The sequence below is a fragment of the Podarcis bocagei genome (assembly GCF_964188305.1).
Source record: "Podarcis bocagei genome assembly, chromosome: 2".
NCBI classification, from domain to species: Eukaryota; Metazoa; Chordata; class Lepidosauria; order Squamata; family Lacertidae; genus Podarcis; species Podarcis bocagei.
In genome coordinates this window covers 94246077-94268756 of record NC_138126.1, presented here as the reverse complement: position 1 = coordinate 94268756, position 22680 = coordinate 94246077, and the positions used below count along the sequence as shown (strand labels likewise).

Sequence of the window (22680 nt, the reverse complement as noted above, 5' to 3'; positions counted from 1 at the left end):
CAGAGCAGCTAGCTACGCCTTTGCACACAACCACCCTCTGCGCTGCCCATTTCTTTTCTCAGCAAGTTTTACAAGACCGAGAGCAGGGAGAAGCTGGTCACAGCAGAAGGGGAAGACTCCCTGGCTTCTTCAACTGTCTGCCTCTTTGCTCCTGGCTCTGCCCCTCTCCAGCCCTTGCTTCTGCCTTGGAGTCTGAACTGTCCTCTGCTGCAGTGTCTTTCTGTTCCCTAAACCCTGTCAACTCTTCTGATTCCAACACCTGGGAGGTCAGGTTAACATCCATGCCCCACCATGCCATCTGGTACCGCTTCTAACACTGGAAGCCACAATATTGACCTGTTTGCCAGTCTGGAGAGCACTTGCTTGTGAAGTGCTTGACATATAGTTCCCAGTTAATAAAATGCATATATTGCACTTAAATGGCACAAATTGCTTTTCCAAGGCATACAAGAACCTTTTATCTTCTGACCTCTAGGAGATTTCTGATAAGACTATTTAACAGAGTAAACTGTATGGCTTAAAAAGATGGCTGGATAGAAGCTGGATTGGGATCAGGAACGTGTAGTTACAAATGAGGGGAGTAAACCAATGAATCAGTCATCTGATATTAGAAGAGAGAAAAAGTAGACTGCATGAGATTCATGCAGAAGATTGCATTGATGCTTCTGATCAGCCATAGTTTATGGGTTTATAGGGAGGAATTGTTGGACAAATCCATCTAGTTTGATACATGAGGCAGTGTCCAAATGGGATCATCTGACAGCTCTAACATGGGGAGCTGCATAAATGGTGTGTGTGTGTGTCTATTTGCTTGTCTCTCTGACTATGTACAGTGAGGCCTAGTGGCAGTAGGCAGCTTTGTATGTGATGAGGGAATGCTCTGGCATCATAGCACAGCAAGATCCCGACGTCCAGAACAGTATGTTTTATCCTCATTACATGTTTTATGAAATGTTGTTGGCAAAAATGTGAAATTATTTGGCTGTGTATTCATGGATCTGGCAAATCAAAAACTAAGTTTAGCATCTCCCCTTCAGAAAGTAAAATGAAGTCAGATATTTTTAGCTACTCATTGTTAACTGGAGAACAAAGCCATAACTAAGATATTTAGTCTCTTAGCATTCTGTCAAATCCCTCTTTGGATAAGACATGCCCCGTAAACCCTGGAGGGCAAGAACTTTCCGACCAATAGATACCTCACAAAAACTGTAAGCTTCAGAAACCTACCAACACAGGTTTATATACAATAACACTTGGGCCAGGTCAGTAGCTGCACTCATATAGACTGGCAAATGCCAGCTGTTCTCAATGTCTGTCTAGGAATTAGACTGATGGAAATTTGATTTAACCCTGGAGAGGAAAACATCTGATTTTGATAGATCTTTGCATGCAGCCAGGCCTGAGATGATATAAATACTATCCACCAACTATGTTTCAAGATGAGCTGGAAACAAATGATCTCTCACAAGAGGGGGAAAAAGAAAATTACAGTTTAAGGCGGATTCCAACAATCTCTTATTGAAGATTAGTAAACCTTCAGGTATGCTAACCACCCTTTCGTTCACACAGCTACAGTGGCTAAAATATTTTAAATTTATGTCAGAAGACTTTAATTGATTTAATCAACTAAAACGTTAGCTGATTAATCGTGGGTGGGATTCAAGTTTAAAAATTACATTTATTTTGCAAGGCTGATTTGATTTTGGGGTGTTATTTTATTTTATTTTTTATACCAATATTTCTGTGTCACTTTTCAGGCTGAAAACCTCCAAAGCAGCTCACAAGCAACTGAAAACAAAACAGAGCTATAATAATAACCACAACAATAAAACATCAATAAACAATAATAATCATAATGTAGAATGGTCACTGTAACAGGAGCCAGCCAGCATGAACTAATCCAGGAGGGAGAAATTAAGCACCATGAAAGGCCTGCCAAAAGCCAAATACAAGGCCATCTTTACAAGCTATCAAACATTAAAAAGAGAAGGGACCAAACGCAACTCCCGCAAAAAATAGATCACCCTCTTCAGTATACTCACCAATGTAATCCCAGATGATGGCAGGACATGAAGGAGAGCTTCACCCAAATATCTTAATGGGCAGTTAGTTCCCTGTTGTAAGAAGGAATGAGAGATACAAAATTGAAGATGGACTTTCTTTCTAACAATGAGTAGCAGTTATTGTTTATTCAGTTGTAAATTCACATGCTTCCTTCCGTTCATCAAAAAGGCACATATATCAAGGTTTAGATAAGATACAGACTTGTTTCAATTTAGCCAGCAAAAAATGAATAGGTTGAAAGGTAAGTGAAGCACTACAGCTGTCGACCCAGCCCACAGTAATATTCAATTAAATAAGAACACGAGAAGCTGCTTTATAGCATTGGTCCATTTAGTATTTCCATGGTTCCTTAGTGCCATTGCAATTGATCAGCTATGAAACTGGTTGAAATTAATAAAGAGCCTGGCAAATAAATATTTTTTTTAAAAAGAGGCCCCTGGTAATTATGACCACCTTAATTAATCCAGAGGTCACTTCAAACTGTGGGACACCATTCAAAAATACATAACGAGAACTAAAAGCAAACAAAAGGATAATTCAAGCAGGTTGAAGCATGCTAAGGATGAAAAATAACAGGCCTGAAAAATTTCCATGAACACTCCATTCATGAGAAGACATGAGGATGCAGCTCATTCCAGATTGTCAGGGTCCCAAGTTATCCTTACATATGCTTATACAGAAGCGTAGAGATGGCCTTATGCTGAATCAGACCGCTGGTCCATATAACTTAGTATTGTCTATACTCACTGATAGCAGCTCTACCAGTTTTAAACAGGGGTCTCTCCCAGCCCCACATGGAGATGCCAATGGTTTAACCTGGGATCTTTTAAAATTTATTTTGACAATTTATATGCTGCTTAATTACAGTCATCTCTACTACTACTGTGGGTGGCGCTGTAGATTAAACCACAGAACCTAGGGCTTGCCGATCAGAAGGTCGGCGGTTTGAATCCCTGCGACGGGGTGAGCTCCCTGCTCCTGCCAACCTAGCAGTTCGAAAGCACGTCAAAGTGCAAGTAGATAAATAGGTACCGCTCCAGTGGGAAGGTAAACAGTGTTTCCGTGTGCTGCTCTGGTTCGCCAGAAGCGGCTTAGTCATGCCGGCCACATGACCCGGTGTACAGCTGTACACCGGCTCCCTCGGCCAATAAAGCGAGATGAGCGCCGCAACCCCAGAGTCGGCCACGACTGGACCTAATGGTCAGGGGTCCCTTTACCTTTATCTACTACTACTACTACTACAGATGTTTTCTGCGTGCTTTCCCCTTTGGGACATGGCCCTTCCCCATAGCTGTAGGAAAGGAAAGCAGAGAGCTTAGTGATTTAAAGGTAAGTTTTCCTTTAAGTAGGGAAGAGTATGAACACTTGTCAACACCATAAAAGCCCCCCTGAAAGAAAGCAGGAGCAGACGATGAAGCTAACAGACACATTGAATGCTGGACCCTGATCTCAGGGGCACCACTCCACATCCTGACATTTCCTTATGTGCACAACTGAACTGTTTGCGAAATATAAATATTTAGTTAATGCTGAAGCGGTGCTTTCAAAAGTCTTAACCCTGCACCACTAGCCCACCCTCCTTCCCCAAGCTGCTAACAGCATCCTCATCTCTGTATATGCTGCTTCTTAGCCAGGGATAGCAAAAGGTTATTCTGACAAGCCCTTGGCAAAACATGAATTGAGATGATAACAAAACAACATGATTCCCTCAAGCCCTGTGGATTTGGGAGTTGTATAAGGAGCAGTTTATTCCTTCTGTGAGTCACAAAAGGGGTTTGCTAGGGCATATGCTGATAGCCATGATGGCAAAAGTCAAGCAATGGAAGATGAAATCCATTCCTTGAATTTAGAACATGATAAATCAAAGAGGTATGCTAGCCGTTCAGCAATGTTGATCATGCATAGTGCCTAAGGTGAGACTTCTACATATATTGACGAAGAGCACCGCTTGCACCTCAGAAACCCTTGTGCCAAGTTTGACAATGATAGCGCAAGAGATGCCCAAATAGAGAACAAACAAAAAAGCAGACAGACAAACCACTTCCCAAACTATATAGTAAACTTTAATGCCATTTACAAATGTGAAAAAATCAAAATTCACTGATTAAAAACATCCCAAGTCATCACTGGAAAGTTTGAGGTGTATATTTTAATATCAGGTTCACAAAAATACTTCCATATTTTGTGTTCAATGCCCTCAGAAAGTGTCAGCATATCCTATATTTTAGTAGTTATTTATGTACTGTATGTATCTACACTGTGTGTGGGGGGGGGGGGGCGTCCCCCCACTTATGCAGGGGTTATATTCCTGGGCCCCGCACATGTAACTGAAATTGATGCCCTTTAAATCCCCTCTCTGCAGCTCTCTTCAATCCATACCCCAAATACTTTTTCCAATAATATCCACAGCTAGAATGGAAACTTTGTGAATGGCAGGAGGTTGGAGGCCCTGCTACGCCTTTCGTCTCTTTGGTGCTTCTTCCGCGCTCACTGACATCCTCTTCATACTCCAGGGAGGGTCTTTTTGCTAGCAAGGACTCCCCAGCTTTCTCCTGCCATTTCTGGCATTTAATTATTTCCCGTATATATGTGGTCAAGCCCAAATTGTGTGTGTGTGCCTGCGCAACATAAACTATGCATACCCATGCATGTTTTCTTCTGTTATGTGCACATACTATTATGTACGATAGTAGGTGTGCATTCCATGCACTACATGAGTGTGCATGAGTAGGCCATATAGATCTTACTTTGTATATGTGCTGCCGAAGTGAGCACCATATAGATCTTACTTTGCATGTGTCTGTTATATTCAAGATGTGTACATACTGAATGCTAATATGTCCCCATATACAGCTAATGCATGTTCTATAAGTGAGTATATAATGTATTTGTTCAGATGTGTTCAATGTACCTGAAACATCAACTCATGGGACTTTTGCAGGAGGGGGAAAAGCAACAATACACCTCATATAAATTTCCTGCTCTCATTGACACAGAAGAACTACAGGATCCAAGCATGATGTGAGTCTACGATTGCATTACAACATGGGAGAGAAAACAATGAGTGGCACAGTAAAGCAAACTACAAGGAAGCATAAATTACCTGGGAGTGTTTTCAGCTGGACAACAGTTTTTCGGCAGATCTTTTGGAGCTGTGACTTCTTGGTTTCTCCAAGGAGTATACCCACATTTAGTAAAGAACAGTGGTGCTTGCTTTTAAATAGAAGCACAGGAAGAAGTGGTTTGAAACAGAGTGAAAGGAGCTGGTGCAGATGAAATAAGACAAACCCTGGGAGCTGCTTTTTCCGAGAACAACTTAACTTCTTCCAATCCAAATCAGAAAGAAGGCAAAATGAATGCCAGGATGTCTTCTTCACACACACTCCTTACCTGTGGCAGGAGATGACAGTGGGGCTAGCAGATCTGCTTTTCCCTCCCTTGGCTATGTCACCAAGTGAATAGGAAGGTTCAGTCTGTTTATTGCACACAGGGAACAGCACACATGCTACATGCAACAAGACTACGGAGTCTGAATTAGCATCTCCTCCACAGTCCTTCATGCACAGGGGAAAAGTCTGTTCCTAAGCACAAAAGAGGGCTGGGGAAGGCTTTTCTGCTGTGCTTGTGCAGAAAGCCTATAGCAGCACTCTGGACAAATCACCAAACAGCAGCTTGCTTGCCTCTGGAAGAGTTAAGGAAGAGAAAGAGGAGGAGTCTCCTTTCCCAGGGCTCAGATAACAGCAAAAGCCACAGCAAAAGACCCTCCCTGCATGCAGGATGTTCATGAGCCACAGGACTAACCCTGTCGCTAAGGCTGCAAAGCTAAGCACACTTACTTGTGTGTCAGCCCCACTGAACTAAATTGGTCTTCCTTCTGGATAAAAATGCCTAGGATCATGCCACATGTGTACTAAAACAGCTAAGGCAGCACACCAGAAGAGATGGCAGAGTGAGGTGTGATACATAGACATATTGTAGACTGGGTGCTGCTCAGTAAAAAAGGGGGGAGAGGAGCAGGCAAGATGTTGCACACCCAGGGGCAGACTTTGGCAGTCTTTCATGATATGGTACCCTGGGTGAACCCAAAATTTGGCAACCTCAAATGGATATTCTCACCGCCCGCTCCACCCTAAACCTAGCACTGGACACACCTAAGGGATAGCTGAATAACTTGGAAATAGAAATTGACTCTGTTAAACTAGTAGTGAGCTATGAGGCCAAAGAAGAAGAAGAAGAAGAAGAAGAGGAGGAGGAGGAGGAGGAAGAGTTTGGATTTGATATCCCGCTTTATCAATACCTGAAGGAGTCTCAAAGCGGCTAACATTCTCCTTTCCCTTCCTCCCCCACAACAAACACTCTGTGAGGTGAGTGGAGTGAAGCAAAGGGTAAGAGCCAATGGGCACTGAAACCTACAAGGTCACCCACCCTAATGTAGGGAACACAGCATTTGCCTCCTAAAACTAAGTTCCACCCTGTGGATTCCTGAGGAACTACCAGGACGTACTGAATGGTGTCAATGGAATCATCATGGAGTAAAAATTTCACCACTGCTCTACAGCAAGGCACATGCGTGCATGGAAATCTCTTAGGCTGGTCAGCCCCTGGTGGCTGGTGGACCCAATGGGTTTCCAGATGGCTCTATGGGATTTTCCAACAATGTATTCAGAGGCTCTGGTGTGTGCTCTTTGCAAAACAAGTGCCCTATTGGAACAGATACATGAGAAGACGGACTTGATGACTGCTGCGATCAGAAACTTTGGACAGGTAGTGGGAAACTATATAGAGCCCACCCAGGAATCTAATCAGGAGTGTGTTCTGACAGACCAGATGAGGGAAGAGGATGTTGCTGAACCTTGGGCGCCAGAGATGGAGGGAGTTGTGGCCCAGCAGGAACATGAGTTTTTGGATTTGACAAATGAACTTGGAAAAAGCCAGATTTGGAAGGATAAAGTTTGGTTTGGTTTGGAAATGGGGGGTTGTATAGACCCCCCTATGCAGGGATGTTTGGACTTTTCAAGTCTGGCAATGGGCCGTGAGATGTTTGGGGTTGTGGGGGCTCTTAATTCTGGAGGGACTTTGAAACATGTTCTTAAATACCATATGGGGCTTTGTGTGGAATATGGAAAAGGGACTGATTTGTTGAGAAGGGTCAAAAACACTGTCAAGTTGGAGTTCCCACGAGTGAAAGGAGCAGGAGACAAAGTAAAGTACAGGTATAAATATGAAGAAGAGCCGTGGAAGGGACATGGAAGAGACTTAAGGGCCTCGGATATAAGATTACCAGGTTAATGCGCTTGATTGATGGGATAGAAAGGACTGACAAAACCCGGGACCAGGAGGAAGAGACACTGGATGAAGATTGGAAGAAAAAAAAATTTTTTTATTAGGACTGCTTTATAAAATTGATGAATGTTAGAAAAATGCTGGAATGAAATTATTTGGCTTTAGTAAAAATGTTAAAAGAATTATGTAAGAATATGTTAGGGTTATGAAATAAGATTTAAGTTTTAAGTTTTAGGGTCTTCTATAGTAAGATAAGGTTAAAATAGATTAAGGTACAGTAATGTAATGACAGAATATTATGAAAAATGGAAAGGATTTGCTGTGACAATTAATAACTAGGATACAAAAAAAGGGAGGAGTGAGGAGGTCAAAGAAAGAAGGTAATGACAGTTAAGGATTGGAGAATATTGTATTTGTTTTTAAATGTTTGTGGCTTATTTTTGTCTTTTGATTGTGTTGTTGTATTGTTTGATTGTGGTTTGTTCTTTTTTTCTTTTTTTCTAGTTTTTCTTTTTCTTTTTTGGTTTTTCTGTAACTCTAAAATTCTTAATAAATATCATTAAAAAAAAAAAGAAACAAGCTGGGACATGACTTGGATGCGAGTGGAGGAAAACTCCAGTTGAATGCAACCAAACACTCATGAGGGCTCAGCATCAAGCCTACCTAATGGCAGTGAAGGCAGCAAAGAAGGCAAACATTGCATCCTCATTGAGCCATCTGGCAGAGCTTTTCCAGGTAGTGCAGGGTTTTTTACAGTCTGGCCCAGAGAAGGTGACAGAACTGACGGTAACTCACTGTGACTTGTTTGCAAAGCATTTTGAGGATAAGATTGCTTGTATCTACCATGACCTTGACTCCACTGTTACAGCAGATGAACCTCAAGAAGTGACAAGAGTGCTGTCTAATCATGTTGAGTTGGATGAATGTCAGTTAAGTACAAGAATGTGGACAAGGTGCTTAGATCGGTCAGGGTGACCACTTGCACTCTGGACCCTTGTCCCTCTTGGCTGATAAAAACTAGTAGGGAGGGGACAGTGGGCTGGGCTAGAAAGGCGGTCAATGTCTCCTTATGAGAGGGGGTGGCCCCTGCCTGCTTGAAGGAGGCAGTGATAAAACCACTGCTCAATAAACCCTCCTTGGATTTGGAAAATCTAATTAATTACCAGATAGTTGCCAATCTCCCCATCTTGGGCACAGTTCTTGAGCAGGTGGTCGTGGACCAGATCCAGGGGCTCTTGGAAAAAACTGATTTTCTATATCCATTTCAATCAGGGTTTAGGCCTGTTGGCACAGAAACTGCTTTGGTCACCCTATGACATATAACAGGAGAGGGAAATGTGTCCCTATTCATTCTCAACCTCTCAGTGGCTTTCAATACTATCAATGATGGTATCCTTTTGGGGTGACTATCTGAGTTAGGGGTGTGTAGTATCCTATTTGGATGGTCGTTTCCAAAGGGTGGTGCTTGGGGACTGCTGTTCAGCCCCACGGAGCCTTCAATATGGAAATCCTCAGGGTTCAATTTTCTCTCCCATACTGTTTAACATGTACATGAAACTGCTGAGTGGGGTCATCCAGAGTATTGGATTACGTTGTCAGCAATATGCTGGTGACACACAGCTCTACTTCTCTACATCTGCGGATGTGACAGTGGATGTGCTGGACCCATTGTCTTGTCTCAGTAATGGCCTGGGATAAGAGCCAATATACTGAAGCTCAATACAGATAAGACTGAGACACTGTTAGTGGTTGGTTCCCTGACTAGGTGGATATAAAGTTTCCTGCTCTTATAGAATCATAGTCCAACCCCCTGCAATGCAGGAATCTCAACGAAAGAATTCACACTCCCTCTGAAGGAGAAGGTACATAGCTGGAGGGTACTTCTGGTTCCACTGCTGTCGCTTAAGGCTCAGGTGGCTTCAGTGTCGCAGAGTGCTTTCCATCAGCTTTGGTTGGTGGTTCAGCTGCACCCCCAACTGGGCAGGGATAGCCTAACACCAGTCATTTATGTTCTGGTAACCTCTAGGTTAGATTACTACAATGTGTTATACATAGGGTTGCCTCTGAAGATAGGCCTGTTCTGCAGTGGCTCCCCACTTGTAGAATGCTCTCCCCATGGAGGCTCACCTGGTGCCTTCGTTATATATCTTTAGGCACTAGGCAAAAACATTCATCTTCTCCCAGGCCTTCATGGCTAATTAATCAATCTATGGCTTCTTAAACTGCGTGGTTAGTATTGTTTCTGTTTGTTACTATGGTATGTATTTTTGTGTTTTTATATTGCAAACTGCCCTGTGATCCTCAGATGAATGGCAGTATAAAAATGTAATTAATAAATTCACACTTTGCAGCACATTTCCCCATCAGTATCCGTATTGCAAAATGTCTGAATAGTCTGAAAGTGCCCTTAGTACCCTGGTGATTGTGAGATTTAGCTGCATGGCTTCAAATTTAATTTAGTTTGATGCAAGATTGTCATTTTAACCATGCCCACTTGTAGACAGTGACCTAAGTCATTTAGCTCCAGAAATTTGGATGGTCATATACTGGCCATATCACTTTACCGTAAATTACTGAGCAAATAATTTGGTATGATTTTGGTAGATACGGTCCAACAAACTAGAAAAGTTTGATTTCATTTCGTTCATGTAAAGGTGTGCTCACAATTAGGGACCAGGAACTGTTCCTGCTCATCTAGCACTTAGAAAACATTTTATCAGCAAGCAAAGCCCTCAAAGGTAGTACTGTGAAAGAGTTCCAGGCAGAAAACTTAATTATAAATGTGTAAATCAAGACAGCTGCAAATGCAACTCCATGATACACATAAGTTTAGAGCACAAAGGGAATAATGAAGGAACAGAAATATTTGGAAATGTAGCTCAGAGTTTGGAGTACTACTTAAAAATTGGAGCAAACATCCGTCTGGAATTCCTGCCCAAATTTGTGGAAGATACTGTGGGAGCCTCCCCTGCTCTCTTTGCTAGTGACAAAATGCAGAACCTGCTGAATGTCTAGAATTACATTGGGGGGGGGGGCAACTCTAGAATCGCACTGTTCAAAACAAGTGAGACAAATGAAAAGGGACCCCTTCTCTGACAGCTGTTAATTAAAGAAGGTCCAGAGAGGCACATTTCAAATGTACCTACTCTCTCAGCAATGAGCCAAGTTATGCAAAGCTGAAATAGGGTACTGAAAAACAGAATATTTCCATAATAAAGTTAGTAAACAGCTTTCATTTGCTCAGAGGGGGCATCTATAATTTTGGAAAACATGTACAAATGCATTTTTCCCAGTTTTTCTAGCTTTTGTTGCATCCTTGAACACCAGTAACCCTAAGTGGATCTGAGAAATTCAGTTTGCTACAAAGAAACAGTAAAATGCTCTGATGTGTAGGCCAAAAGCAGGTCAGATGGATGCTTGGAGGACAGTTAATAGTTAAGAACAGGCAAAGAGTCAACTTATCTCAAGACTTGGAAAACTAGGCAAGCAACCAATAAGAACCTGGCACAGTATAATAAGAATTAATACCTTGGTGTTCTTCATAGGTTCAAGAGCAGCTGTGTTTTAAAATTAAACTTTGAGAAGAATAAAAAATGTGTTTAAGTTACCACATGTAAGTTTGTACCAAGGCAGAATAAACTTACAGTGTTGCACCAGCAAGATTCTGACTGTTCCCAGACAAAATGGCTAGCTGAAAATTGCCTGAACTCTTTTAATGTTGTGTGAAGAAAGCTAGCATCAAGCCCTTGCAGAGTCAGTGTCTACTGGGCTAACTTACTGTGTTCCGTTCCCTTCCTGCCCTTTTTGTTCCCTCAGCACTTCAGCCAGTTGAGAATAATGTTCATTTTGGAATAATACACATTACTAACTCCTACTAAAGAAAGTGCCAACTGCAGAACCAGTTCCAGAATCTTGAAATTCGTAGAGCTTTCTTTGATCTATCTGCCTGCAATTAACCAGACAACCGTTTTATGTGCCTTTTTAATAAACAGTTCTTGCTAGGTTGGACCCAAAGTTTTCTAAGGAAAAGAGCACCCTATATGTTAAAGCATAGAAGTGGCTGAAACAGAGCAAAGTGCTGCCTGTATACATGTATAAGGTTTCCTAAGCTCATTGATCTGTCTTTGTTACCTCCAGGATTTATGTACAGTATGTACATATCTCCTCTTTGCACAGCACAAGGAGCAGCACCACTTCTGAGAAAGAAGGAAGAAAAGGGTTGCAATTGGATAGCCTGGCAAAAGACTCCGCCAATGAGAGACAGATAAGCTCTCATTGAACAGCATGCCAGCTTGTCATGTAAAGAAACCAGCTGTTGGAGAAGAGGTTGACTCCTTGCATTTAACCACAGCTCCACCCATTACCTTCTCAGCATGAGGAACATTTCCAAGCGTAAAAGGGGTGCAGGTAATAGGCTGAGGCTGGCAAAAAAGAAAACTCTTCAAGCTGCAACAAACAACTCTAAAATTTATGCAAAAGGAATAAATCTTCCAACAATTGTTGAAATGGAGCCCACCCCTGTAGATATTGAAGTTTCTTTTGAGTTTGCAAAAGTCACATGCTCAGGAGCCAAATGGCTGAGCCTGTAAATCCTGCCTGGGTTGTTTTTTTATTATTATCAGCCTGTACTGATTCAGTTGCACTGCCATGAACTGAGCTGGTTTCAAGAGTCACCTGTTATAAGATGTGCCAATATCACATTGTAATATGCCATTGTAACCACAGGTTTTCAAATGGTTTGCAATGGTCTGGGAAAGTCAAGTGGGCAGCTTTCACACAACCATCCCAGCCCATGGCAATCCAGCTAAAAGCAGACTAAAAGCCATGGCAGCTATACAGTTATCTGAATGATATGCTGACTTTTTAAAAAGAGGGAGCTGTATACAAACACATTTAGTCAAATTTGTGAAATTTCCAGAGAAGTTCTGCAATAACTTATTTCCATTAAAAATTTGTAAGAGAGATGGATAGCAAGCTGGGAAGCAGCTCCCCATCTCTTGTTCTTTTTCTCCTTTCCCTCTCATTTCGCCAGTTAGGCCCCCATCAGTACAGATGAACGGTGGCCTACAAACCATTTAAATAATAAAACACACAAAGAAATCATTGCAGCCACAACTGTGAGGCCTGTGTTTATGATGACGCCTCCCCAGCTGCTGCCATTGGCTATGGACTACCTGTGATGTCAACAAAGCGCATGGCAACCTCAGCTATAACAGTCAGCATTACCTTGTCTTCTTCCTCCTGGAGGAGGTGAATTAGTAGGTAGGGGCGATCATCTAGCTGCAGGGTGCTATGTGTGACAGTCAGGCAAGCTCATTTGCTGAGTGGGATCGCGCTTCAAGGTGGATGATATCCAAGGTCGGAAGTTAGCTGATGTCTAGTGATGGACTTAGCAGAAGCTGGCAGACGTTCTTGGGCGAAAGCTACTGGAGCTCATTTTCAGAAGCTGGTAGATGCTGCAAGTCTGAAGCAGATGGATATTTGCGGATGCAAGCTGGTTGAAATTCGCCTTCAGAAGTTGGTGGATATTTGTGGGCTGAAGCCAGGCACAAATGTGAATGAATGGTGAGTGAATGTGTCCACTGGCATTCTTCATGGATGCTGGCTGGTGTATGTTTGTGTGTGAGAATGGGAGGTTTGGAGGGTGAATGGTTGAGGCAAATATGTGTATGTACATCAATGTGATATGTGAAAGGAAACTGGTGGGTATTCATGAATAGATTAAACCAACGGAAGTTGGCAGGCTGAAGCCAGTGGTGGTGCCTGGGGGGTGCTGTTGGGTGGTAGTCATCCCTTTCCTTGTCTTGGGTTTTTTTTTCCTTGAAGGATGTCTGACATTGGTTAGTTTTTTTCAAGAACAGTTGTGAAAGCCATGAAGAGAACTGCTGCACTTAAGCAAGTCTGCTTATATTCCTGAACAGAATGGCTTTCTAAATGCATCTAGCTGTAGTGTGCATGCTATCAAAGACAGATAATGGAAGATCAAACACCTGAACATTATGTTATGCTCCCTTGCCTGGTATCAGTACTCATGAAGTGTTGCCTGGGTGAGAAGTAAGTAATAAATGATTAAATTGATGTTTAGGTGCCCCACAATTGTCAAGTCTGGGGAAGTTATGCTGATGTTTCCCCTAGCTGTTGCCATCGGCTGAGAACGGCCTGTGATGTCACAAAAGGACATGGTGGCTGAGGCGAAAGAGACAGTTGTTAGTGGAAGGTTGTTAGGAGTGAAAAGCCTCAGGGAAAGTAGGCTATAGGGAAACGGGGGCATGGTCAGCTAGAGACACAGAAAGGAAACCTTGTTTGGCTCCCTCCTGTCTACTTGAGTTGCCAACTTTTTCCTCCCTCAGGGCTCCTGTGACTATCAGTGTCTCAGCTGCATAGCTGTCAAAAAAAGTCACAACTGATTTCGTTAGAGAATCCAGCTGCCCCAACAAACAACTAAGGATCCTTAGAGTTTGCAAAACTGTCTTTTAGCTGAAATATTCCTGAAAGGTCTCGTTAGTGTTATGTTTCTAGAAAAAGAGGTGCCGGAACTCACCATGAACGCCTCCCTCGTTCTCTTATAACGGCAATGGCGCCCACCTGAGAGGCGTCGGAACTGAGTTCCGGCTCAAAAAAAGCCCTGGGCCTAGTGAGATACTTCAGGATCAATAGATGAGAGTTTTCAGAAGAGCCTCAGGGAAATGTAGGGGGTGGATTCAATATGTAATCTGTGATGAATCAAAGAGGCCCAGGCACTTCTGCTCCCATTCAAAGGCTGGAAGCATGTGAGTGGGTGTTTGTGTGTGAGAGAGAGATTCTTTGTTTAGGCCCATAACACGAAATGGCCCCGTGAGGAAAATACTGTGCTATGATTTATTAATCCCTAGGTAGCACTGTCATTAGACTAAGTTAGGTGGAGCAAGGCCTTTCTTTTTTGCTTCCTTCCTGGTGTTGCAGTATCTTCTGACTCCTCTGCTTCACACACCCAGGTGCTCTTTCTCTCTCACACACACCCCAAACCTCCTCCTGTCACAAGTAGTCTCCTATCAGGCCAAGAAGCCTCATCTGTAGAACTGGTGTGTGTGTGTGTGTGTGTGTGTGTGTGTGTGTGTGTGTGTGTGTGTGTCCCCCATATAGGGATGGAAGAACAGAAGTGGAGCTTAGAAGGTGTTCTAGGGTGGGACTTCCCTGAGGAGAAAGGGCTGGCATTTGAAGGAAATAAGTTGATGTGAATATTTAAACAACAGTAAACTAGAATTGAGAAAGAAGCTGCTGAAGTGGAGTAAAATTAATGTAAAGGGGACAGGGGAAAGGAATTAAAAGGTGAAAGTTAAAGAAGGAGGAATAGGATACAAACTAAATATGAAAGAAGAAAGGAAGAAGAAATGACCAGACATACACACACACACACACACACACACACACACACACACACACACACACACACTCTTTGAGGTGTGTGTAATGCGATTTTTTATTTAATTTTTTTGAAAAAACCTCTGGATTAGCAAAATATGCTTAAAGTTGGGAACTTAAAGAAACTTGAACTACAGAATGTGTGGCCACAAGGAGATTTCTGTGGCAAATAATTTCTGTGGCAAACCTCTAGATGCTGCCATTTTGTAAAAGGTAGGCCTCAATAAGCTTCACCCCTCTCAAGAGGGCTCCGCAGCTAGAGAGTTTGAGAAATCCTAGACTGTAGCAAATATTGTGATTATCTGATATTTTAAAATTTGCATGTGGCCTCAGCCTGCTACACACAGTCTGTACAAAATGCTATTTTTCTAGAAAAGAGGTGCTGGAGCTCACTATGAATGCCCACCTTGTTCTCTTATAATGGCAATAGTGCCCACCTGAGAGGAGCTGGAACTGAGTTCTGGGGAGTTCCAGCTGAAATAAAGGCCCTGGCTGTACACATTAAGACATGCTTGCCTTTCCTTCCTGCAGCAATTGTTCAGCCTTCTTCTGGCCTACGATCAGCAGAAAGACCTATTCCTGAAACATAGTCCACCTGCACACATAGTGTAGCCAAATGGGAGTGTACCGTCCTCATCAACCCTCCATTCCTCCTCTCCTTTCATGTGAGGATTCCCACTCCCTTTTTCTGAGCTAACTGGTTAGCTTTATATTTGCACAATCATCTTTGCTAACTGTAGTTATCCATTCAGGTAGGTAGCCGTGTTGGTCTGATGCAGTCAGAAAAAAATATATATAATAATTGTCCAGTAGCACCTTAGAGACCAACTAAGTTTGTTCTTGGTATAAGCTTCCGTGTGCATGCATGCATGTGTAGAAGAAATGCCTCTATATATCTATGCTGCACCAGCTATTAAATGGACAGATGGACATTATGGTGGAGGACATGGTCTCATTGTCAGCACCTCATGAGGAATCTACTTTTCCTATGGCCTTTTGCCACACCAGCTCTATAAATAAGAAAAGGCCAATACAGCTATGTGGGGCATATACAGTCAGAAGCAAGCCCTGCCTTATATACATTATTAGGAAACCTGTTTTTCTCAGTATGACAGCAAAGGACCATTTGTATGAAAAAGCAACATAGCCACCTCATTGCTTTTTCAAAACATATACAAATGTGAATTCTGCTTGTAGGAGGGCTGGAGCACCTCTGGAAGTCAAGATAAATCTGCTTATACACACATGGCATAATTCTTAGGAAAGGCAAGGTTTATACAAGAAATTGAAGCTTTAAACCTCAAGTACCATAAATAGTATATTTTAAGGGTTTCAACTCAGTTGCAGGCCTGGGTCCAGACTCCATATTTGGCAGCTGTCGTTGTTTTATGATTAATTAAAATGAGGTAACAAACCAAGACATGTCTATTAACAAGGGGGTTTGCAACATCAGTGGAGTATTCCAAAAACTGATCCTTTTGCCTTTTAATCTGCAAATATCTTAGTAGGAAAGCAGTCTTTCTTTAGGCTGCATGAAGAGGAACAAGCTGCAACCTTCATCTCCTCTGGTAGCAAGAGACAAGTGACTCACATACTCAGCTTTATCTTTATTGTTTCTCTTTTATTAAACAAAAAGAAAGCTCAACAAAATTTTTACCAGGTTTTTAAATTTTCTTTTTAAGCCAGTTCCAGTATAGTACAGTGGTGCCCCGCAAGACGAAATTAATTCGTTCCGCAATTTTTGTCGTCTAGCGAATTTTTCGTCTTGCGAAGCACGAAATCCCATAGGAATGCATTGAAAATCAATTAATGCGTTCCTATGGTCAAAAAAAGTCGAAACAAAGCCAAATTTGGTACAACAACAGTTTATTAACTGCTCTTTAAAGTCACACATACTGTAAAGAGCAGTTCAAAAATTGAAGGGAAAATAAATTAACTTTATAAACAAAACATGTCTTTGTTTTTAGACAAAGGAAACAAAGCCGCGAGACGTTTTCGTCTTGCGAAGCAAGCCCATAGGGAAATTTCGTCTTGCGAGGCAAATCGAAAACGGAAAAACCTTTCGTCTAGCGAGTTTTTTGTCTTGCGAGGCATTCGTCTTGCGAGGTACCACTGTACATATCTAGGCAGACAAACCTCAGCTTGTCTTGTTTGGCAAAATGTACACATTTATTAGGAAATGAATCTCCCTCTATTAGCACACATATGTAGTAAGTAAGCCTCAACAAGTTCTACAGTAATTGTGTACAGTATATGATTACAACCCAAGTATAACGTGCCTGCATTCTCTCGCATTCATATCATGTTACATCATCCTATTCCTTCCATCCTTGTCAAATTTATCCTTGAAGCAAAGATCTTCCTTCTTGCTTACATTACTTTCCAAAATGCCACGGATGTTATTTGCGTGTTCAGACCCAGAAACCTCCCTTCTAAATAAATTCACACGACTCAAATTTTGGTTTTGGTTTTTGGCAGAATTTAGGCCACAACTTTATTGATTACAGAAAGTGACTGGTTGCATAGGCTCTGGTTCGACTAGCTCCCTGCCATGCAGGTAGCGCTGACCCAGGGTTCCAGCATAGGTCAGCCAAGGGTGAATACCTGGGCAAGCGGAAAGCTGGGAATGGGCTAACTCCACCACCCAAATATCCCCCTGGACTCAGGCACGGGCACAACCCCCTCTCAGGGGTTGACCAAACCATCGAGTCCCTGGATTCCTTTAATGGAATACCCTTCACATAGGGATGGCGAGAGCGTTCTCCCATTCCTATCACCTGAACCAGAGCCTATCCGCAACCTTACAAGTTGTGACGATTTGCTACGCTGCAGGTAAAACCCAAATGGCACAGCCAATCAGCCAAATGGGGAAGATTCCTGCTGTGCCCCTGTCCCAACAGCAGACAACAAATGACGGCATAGCAAGGTCAAGCGCAAAGCCCTAAAAGTAGGGAGAGGTGGGTGGGTGTTCTGAATGCACACGCCAAAAGAGGAAGCCCTGGGTCACATGCATGGGCATAAATAGGTCCCTTGAACCATTTGGGCTGCATCCCATTGGCCAGGTTGCACCCATGTTAGAGGGACATGCCAACTGGGTATTGCGGCTATCCAAACGTACCCACCCACAATACAGGGTGTCAGTTTTCCAGGTCTCACCGCAATACATGCCCTCTTTAAGGGAGGACCCAATTTGCCACCACTCGGCAGTGTGTGTGTGCAACTTTTATAATATTAGCATTATACCTTTGCTACTTTGGGGGGGGTGTCTTTAAAAAGCAGAGTAATTAGCACCCCTACCTTCCCAAAATATTGCTCAGGTTTCCTTGATTAAACCATTCAGTAATGCGTTATGTTTAAAAGGTTACGTATAAACAAACCACTCAGACAACCAAACCAGCCATTTCTTCCCTGGGTGCATTTCAGTTCCAGGAACGCCAGCTATTTTAGATAAGTAGTGACTTCCTGTTCCAGGATGCAGCTTTACAGATGCCTGAAAAGAAACTTTCTGTTTCATCCTATACCAATTAATATGTCCCCCCCCCCAAAAAAAAAAAAATCCTAAGCAATAAGCTTGCATCTCAGTTCTGGTACTGAAAACAAATTCCTGGGCTGAGCATGTGGTCAGAGGCACCCTGCTTTAGGGTTGCCATATGTCCTCTTTTTCCAGGACACGTCCTCTTTTTCATAGGCAGAGTAATCATAGTGATCCATAGTTAAAAGTGGAAATCAGCTCTTCAAAATCATTTTTGCTTTTCAAAATATGGCAACCCTGCCAGGCTATGGGTATACAGTATATGCATCTGTCCTTGAGCTGCTATGTTGTACTTGGCTCTGGTGGGAAGACTTTAGGGTTCTAATGAAAAGCAGAGTAGATGCCACAAGTCCAAAGGCTGCCCTGTAGAATAAGGCAGAGAGATGGTATATTCCAGCAGGCATTTCCAGCAGGCCATACTGTCACCATATTAAAAATAATAAAAAAGATAGCACCCCCCTGTCTTTGAGCAATCAGTTGTAATGCCAAGCTAGCTTATCATAGGGATGTTTGCCCACTTGAAAGTTAACATATCTGCCATGTTTGAGTCTGTAGCATACAAGAAGACAGGTTCACCCTTCTCATGGCTCCAGAGAGTTAGCCACTTGGGAAAACACCCAAGTCTGAGGAAAAGGGAAAAGCAGACTAAAATAGTTTAGTCTTGTTTTATTTTATTTTATTTTTTTCCCTTCACAGAGGCTTCCAGACAGGGTGGGAGTCTTTGGTTGTGTCTGAGCTAAAATTACAGTAAATAGAGTAGTGACTGGAAAGCTCTGTGTTTGGGATAAGAGCAACTTGTACAAATTGCCAAAGAGCAGAAAAGGAAGGGTGTTTTGTTTGAGGGACAAGTAGCTCATAGAATCATAGGATTGTAGAGTCGGAAGGGACCCCTAGTGCCATCTAGTTCAACCCCTTGCAATGCAGGAATCTCAACTAAAGCATCCATGACAGATGGCCATTCAACCTCTTGCTTAAAAACCTCCAAGGAAAGGAGAGTCCACAACCTCCTAAGGGAGTCTGTTCCACTGACGGATATTTCTTTCTGTCAGAAAGTTCTTCCTGATGTTTAGCTGGAATTTCCTTTCTTGTAGCTTGAAGCCACTGGTTCAAGTCCTACCTTCCAGACACTGGCGGATGAAGAGGAGTGCGGGGGGAGCGCACCGCCCCCGGCAGCGTGATCCCGGTGGGGTGCCATCGTGGCTGCCCCCCCCGCCCATGCTGGGTGCCACATCCCTGCAGGCAGCGCACCACACTCCCAGGACACGCGCCACGCCCACAGGACGTGTGCCAGCCCTGCCCCCGCCTGCTCTCTGCCCCCCCCCCCGGTGCCGGAGCATGAAGCTCCACCACTGCTTCCAAAGCAGGAGAAAACAAGCTTGCTCCGTGTGAAAGCCTTTGAGATATTTGAAGATGGCTATCATATCTCCTCTCAGTTAAACATACTCAGCTTCTTCAACCATGCTCCATGAGGCTTGGTGATAGAGAACCTACTCCGTATGCAGAAAGTCCCAAATTCAGTTCCCAAAATCTCCAGGTAGGGTTGGAAGGGGCCGCTGAAGTGCAACTGGCAATGTTGAGTTAGGTGTACCAGTGGCATGCAGCAGGTTCCTATGCTTCAGTGTATCACATAGAACCAGAATGGAGGGTCCAGTAGGAAGATTTCAGAGGTGCATCCCCCAAAACAGATGGTCAGACCACACATGTTTTCCTAGCCCTGTGCCATGGACACCAGGGTTCTTCAGTTGCTGTTCCTACAACTCACATTATTGAGAGATCCTTGTGGAAACAGTCTGTATCCAATTAAATTAGATTTGGGGATGCAGTTGCTGTGTGGAAGCTCATAGGCGGTGTTTTAGGGAGCTGCTGTAGAGCTGGGAAGAATCATAGAGTTGGAAAGGACCGTGAGGGTCATCTAGTCCAACCCCCTGCAATGCAGGAATCTTTTGCCCAATGTGGGCCTTGAACCCATGGACCTTAGATGAACGTCTCGTGCTCTACTGACTGAGCTATGTAGAAGAGGGAAAGGCAACAGTCAGCTTTATGAATAGCTTTGAATCCTAGAATGCTATTTGTAAAATCTAAATTTCTTTTGCAAAAACATAGGGGAGAGGGAGAGAAAGGGTGGGATTCCCAAATTAGTAAATGCTGTATTAGATGCAGACAGGGTGGTGTCTGCTATTCCCAAGAACATGAAGCCTTCATAATTCATCTTCTAAGGGAAAGGAATTGAATGGGGCATATCTCCAGAGGGTTAAAAAAAAAAATATTGGCAGAAATTTCTGTGTCTGGATTTTTACTTCTTGAAATGTGGCAACCCTAAGTTGGAGTCCAAGAGCCTTTGGAGGGCCACAGTTTAACCACCCCCTTTTTTACATTATACCTGATTTAAATTTTGCATTTGTACCAGGACTGCATACTGAAGCAGACCAGAAGCCAACAGAACTAGCATGCTTATTAAACAAGGAGTAGAGAAGGAGAAATGGGGTCTAGCTGAGTAGTGTTGTTCCATCGGGATGGTGCCCATCATCCACTGGAAGATATATAGGATACAGGACTTCTTATATCCTCATGCACAGAGAACACCCATGGGGAGGACCCCTTGCTATCCAAAATGAACCTGGGTCACCAGCAAATACCTATCCTTTTGCTGTTGTAGCTTCACTTACAAGACAGCACTCTGGAGAGGGAAACAGCAATGCCCATCATGATCACCTATTAGGCGGCCACCTTGCTTGCTGGCCTTGACCCTGCATCAATAACAGCAGCCCAGCACAGAGGTGTTGAGGAGGCAGAAGTTTTCTCCACATACCAGGAAAGCATTCCCCTGCTCAGTTGGAAATCAGCAGAGTAAGTCACAGCTTCCAGCATTGATTTTGCCCCTAACCACTGCATAATCTTATTTATTTCATAGGAGCCGTTCCTGGGTAATAGTGGTGTGTTTTAAACCTTAGGAATGACGAAGACCTATGCAAACCTTTCTTAAGACATAACTAGCTTTTGGGGAAGATATGGGATCTGGTGGCTTAAACGAGTTAAATGCTCAGGTGGTGGCAATTAGAGAGCCAGAAATTTGGACTCTGCTTTGCTACTGAACCGTAAGAAATGATGAAGGCAAAACAGCAGCCTTTTTGTTTCTTTTTTTCTTTTGAAAACTGCTGAAAGTTTTAGCTAGGATCCAAAGAACTCTGATTTTTGTGCACCTAAGAGGGATATTTTGGACTTGCATTTCTGAAACATCAATACTGTCTTGAATTGTTGTGAATACTGAGGGGCTATTGGGGGGCTTGGCTTTAACCCTCAGCCCTCTTGCTGTGCAGGGTCTTGATGTGATCTTGTACCATGATTGTGCAGGGTTCTAGATCATGTGATGAACCGATGAATACAGAAGAGTCTCCACTGCAGACGTTTGCCCTGAACATGCTGGAAGTTGGAAAGCACTATTTGATTATGCGTGTGTGTGTGTGTGTGTGTGTGTGTGTGTGTGTGGCTAAATGCTTAGTTTCAGTGCAATCTCCCTGAGCATTACTTAAGTGGTAGTTTGTGGCCATGATAAACAGCATAAGTTTGCTGCTGAACTCACGTAGAAAAAGTTTGCAATGGTGGCAAAAATTATGGACAGCGCTCCAGAGGAACAGCTAACACAACCACAAGTCTATTTCAGCCCAGATTGAAAACAAGCAGGCTTGCCATAAACACAAGGAATGTTTGGATTGGCCCTCAGAATCTCAGCGCAAGAATGCTTAATAAACCCAATGCTTAAGGAATCCTTTCTCTTTAAAACTATTTACAGTCCAGGGATCCCCTTCATAAGAGTCTCTCACAAAACTCCTGCGGCGTGGTCCCCTCCCTGTGTAGCAATCACTGCCCTTTTGCGCCCTCCCTTTCTCAGTGCACAGATCCGAACTGTCAGTGCAGGTGCATTGCGGCTAGGCCAAGAGAAGCTGAAGAGTATCAGAGCTGTCAGATGAGAACAGTTTTAAACCAACAGATAGTATATGCTGCCACCTTGAGGAAGCTTCAACCATCCAGGCAAGCTAAACATAGAGAGAAAGAGTGGGAAGATCAGGATTGAGACAGAGAATTAACCTGCAGTCTTCAGCTGGTTTAACTGCTGACCCTTCTTCCCTGATAACTCTGGGAGTTGTAGTTCTGTGAGGGAGAAGGCCAAGGGATCTTATACAGTTTTCTGAATACTGCCCCCATCTACAGCTCTCAGGATTCCTTGGGGGAAATCAGGAGAGCTAAACTGGTATAAAACTGATGCATTGCGTGGACAGGCGGAGTCCCCAGATCCTGCACGGTCCCCCTGTCATGTGGAATAACGACTCAAGACAACGTGCTATCGGATTAAATTGGCCACAACTTTATTAAATTTCAAATGTGGGTAAACCTTGGCTCAG

At 43.2% G+C, this 22680-nt stretch overlaps 1 protein-coding gene across 2 annotated transcripts in view; it reads right to left on the bottom strand.

Annotated features, from left to right (window-relative positions):
• The window catches only part of MYOCD (myocardin), a 230901-nt gene extending 216151 nt beyond the window's left edge, over window positions 1-14750 (bottom strand). Inside the window, exons 1-3 of one of the 2 annotated variants that reach the window (XM_081183821.1) lie at window positions 13889-13903; window positions 12574-12811; window positions 2043-2114 (exon numbers count right to left, since the gene is read on the bottom strand). Coding sequence is in view for 1 of the 2 variants with exons in the window: in XM_081183819.1 (XP_081039945.1) it covers window positions 2043-2114; window positions 13889-13891 (75 nt within the window). In the remaining variant the exon portion in view is untranslated. Of the gene's footprint in view, window positions 1-2042; window positions 2115-12573; window positions 12812-13888 lie in introns of both variants that reach the window. The other variant, XM_081183819.1, reaches the window with a different exon arrangement.
• Window positions 14751-22680: the final 7930 nt, after the last annotated feature.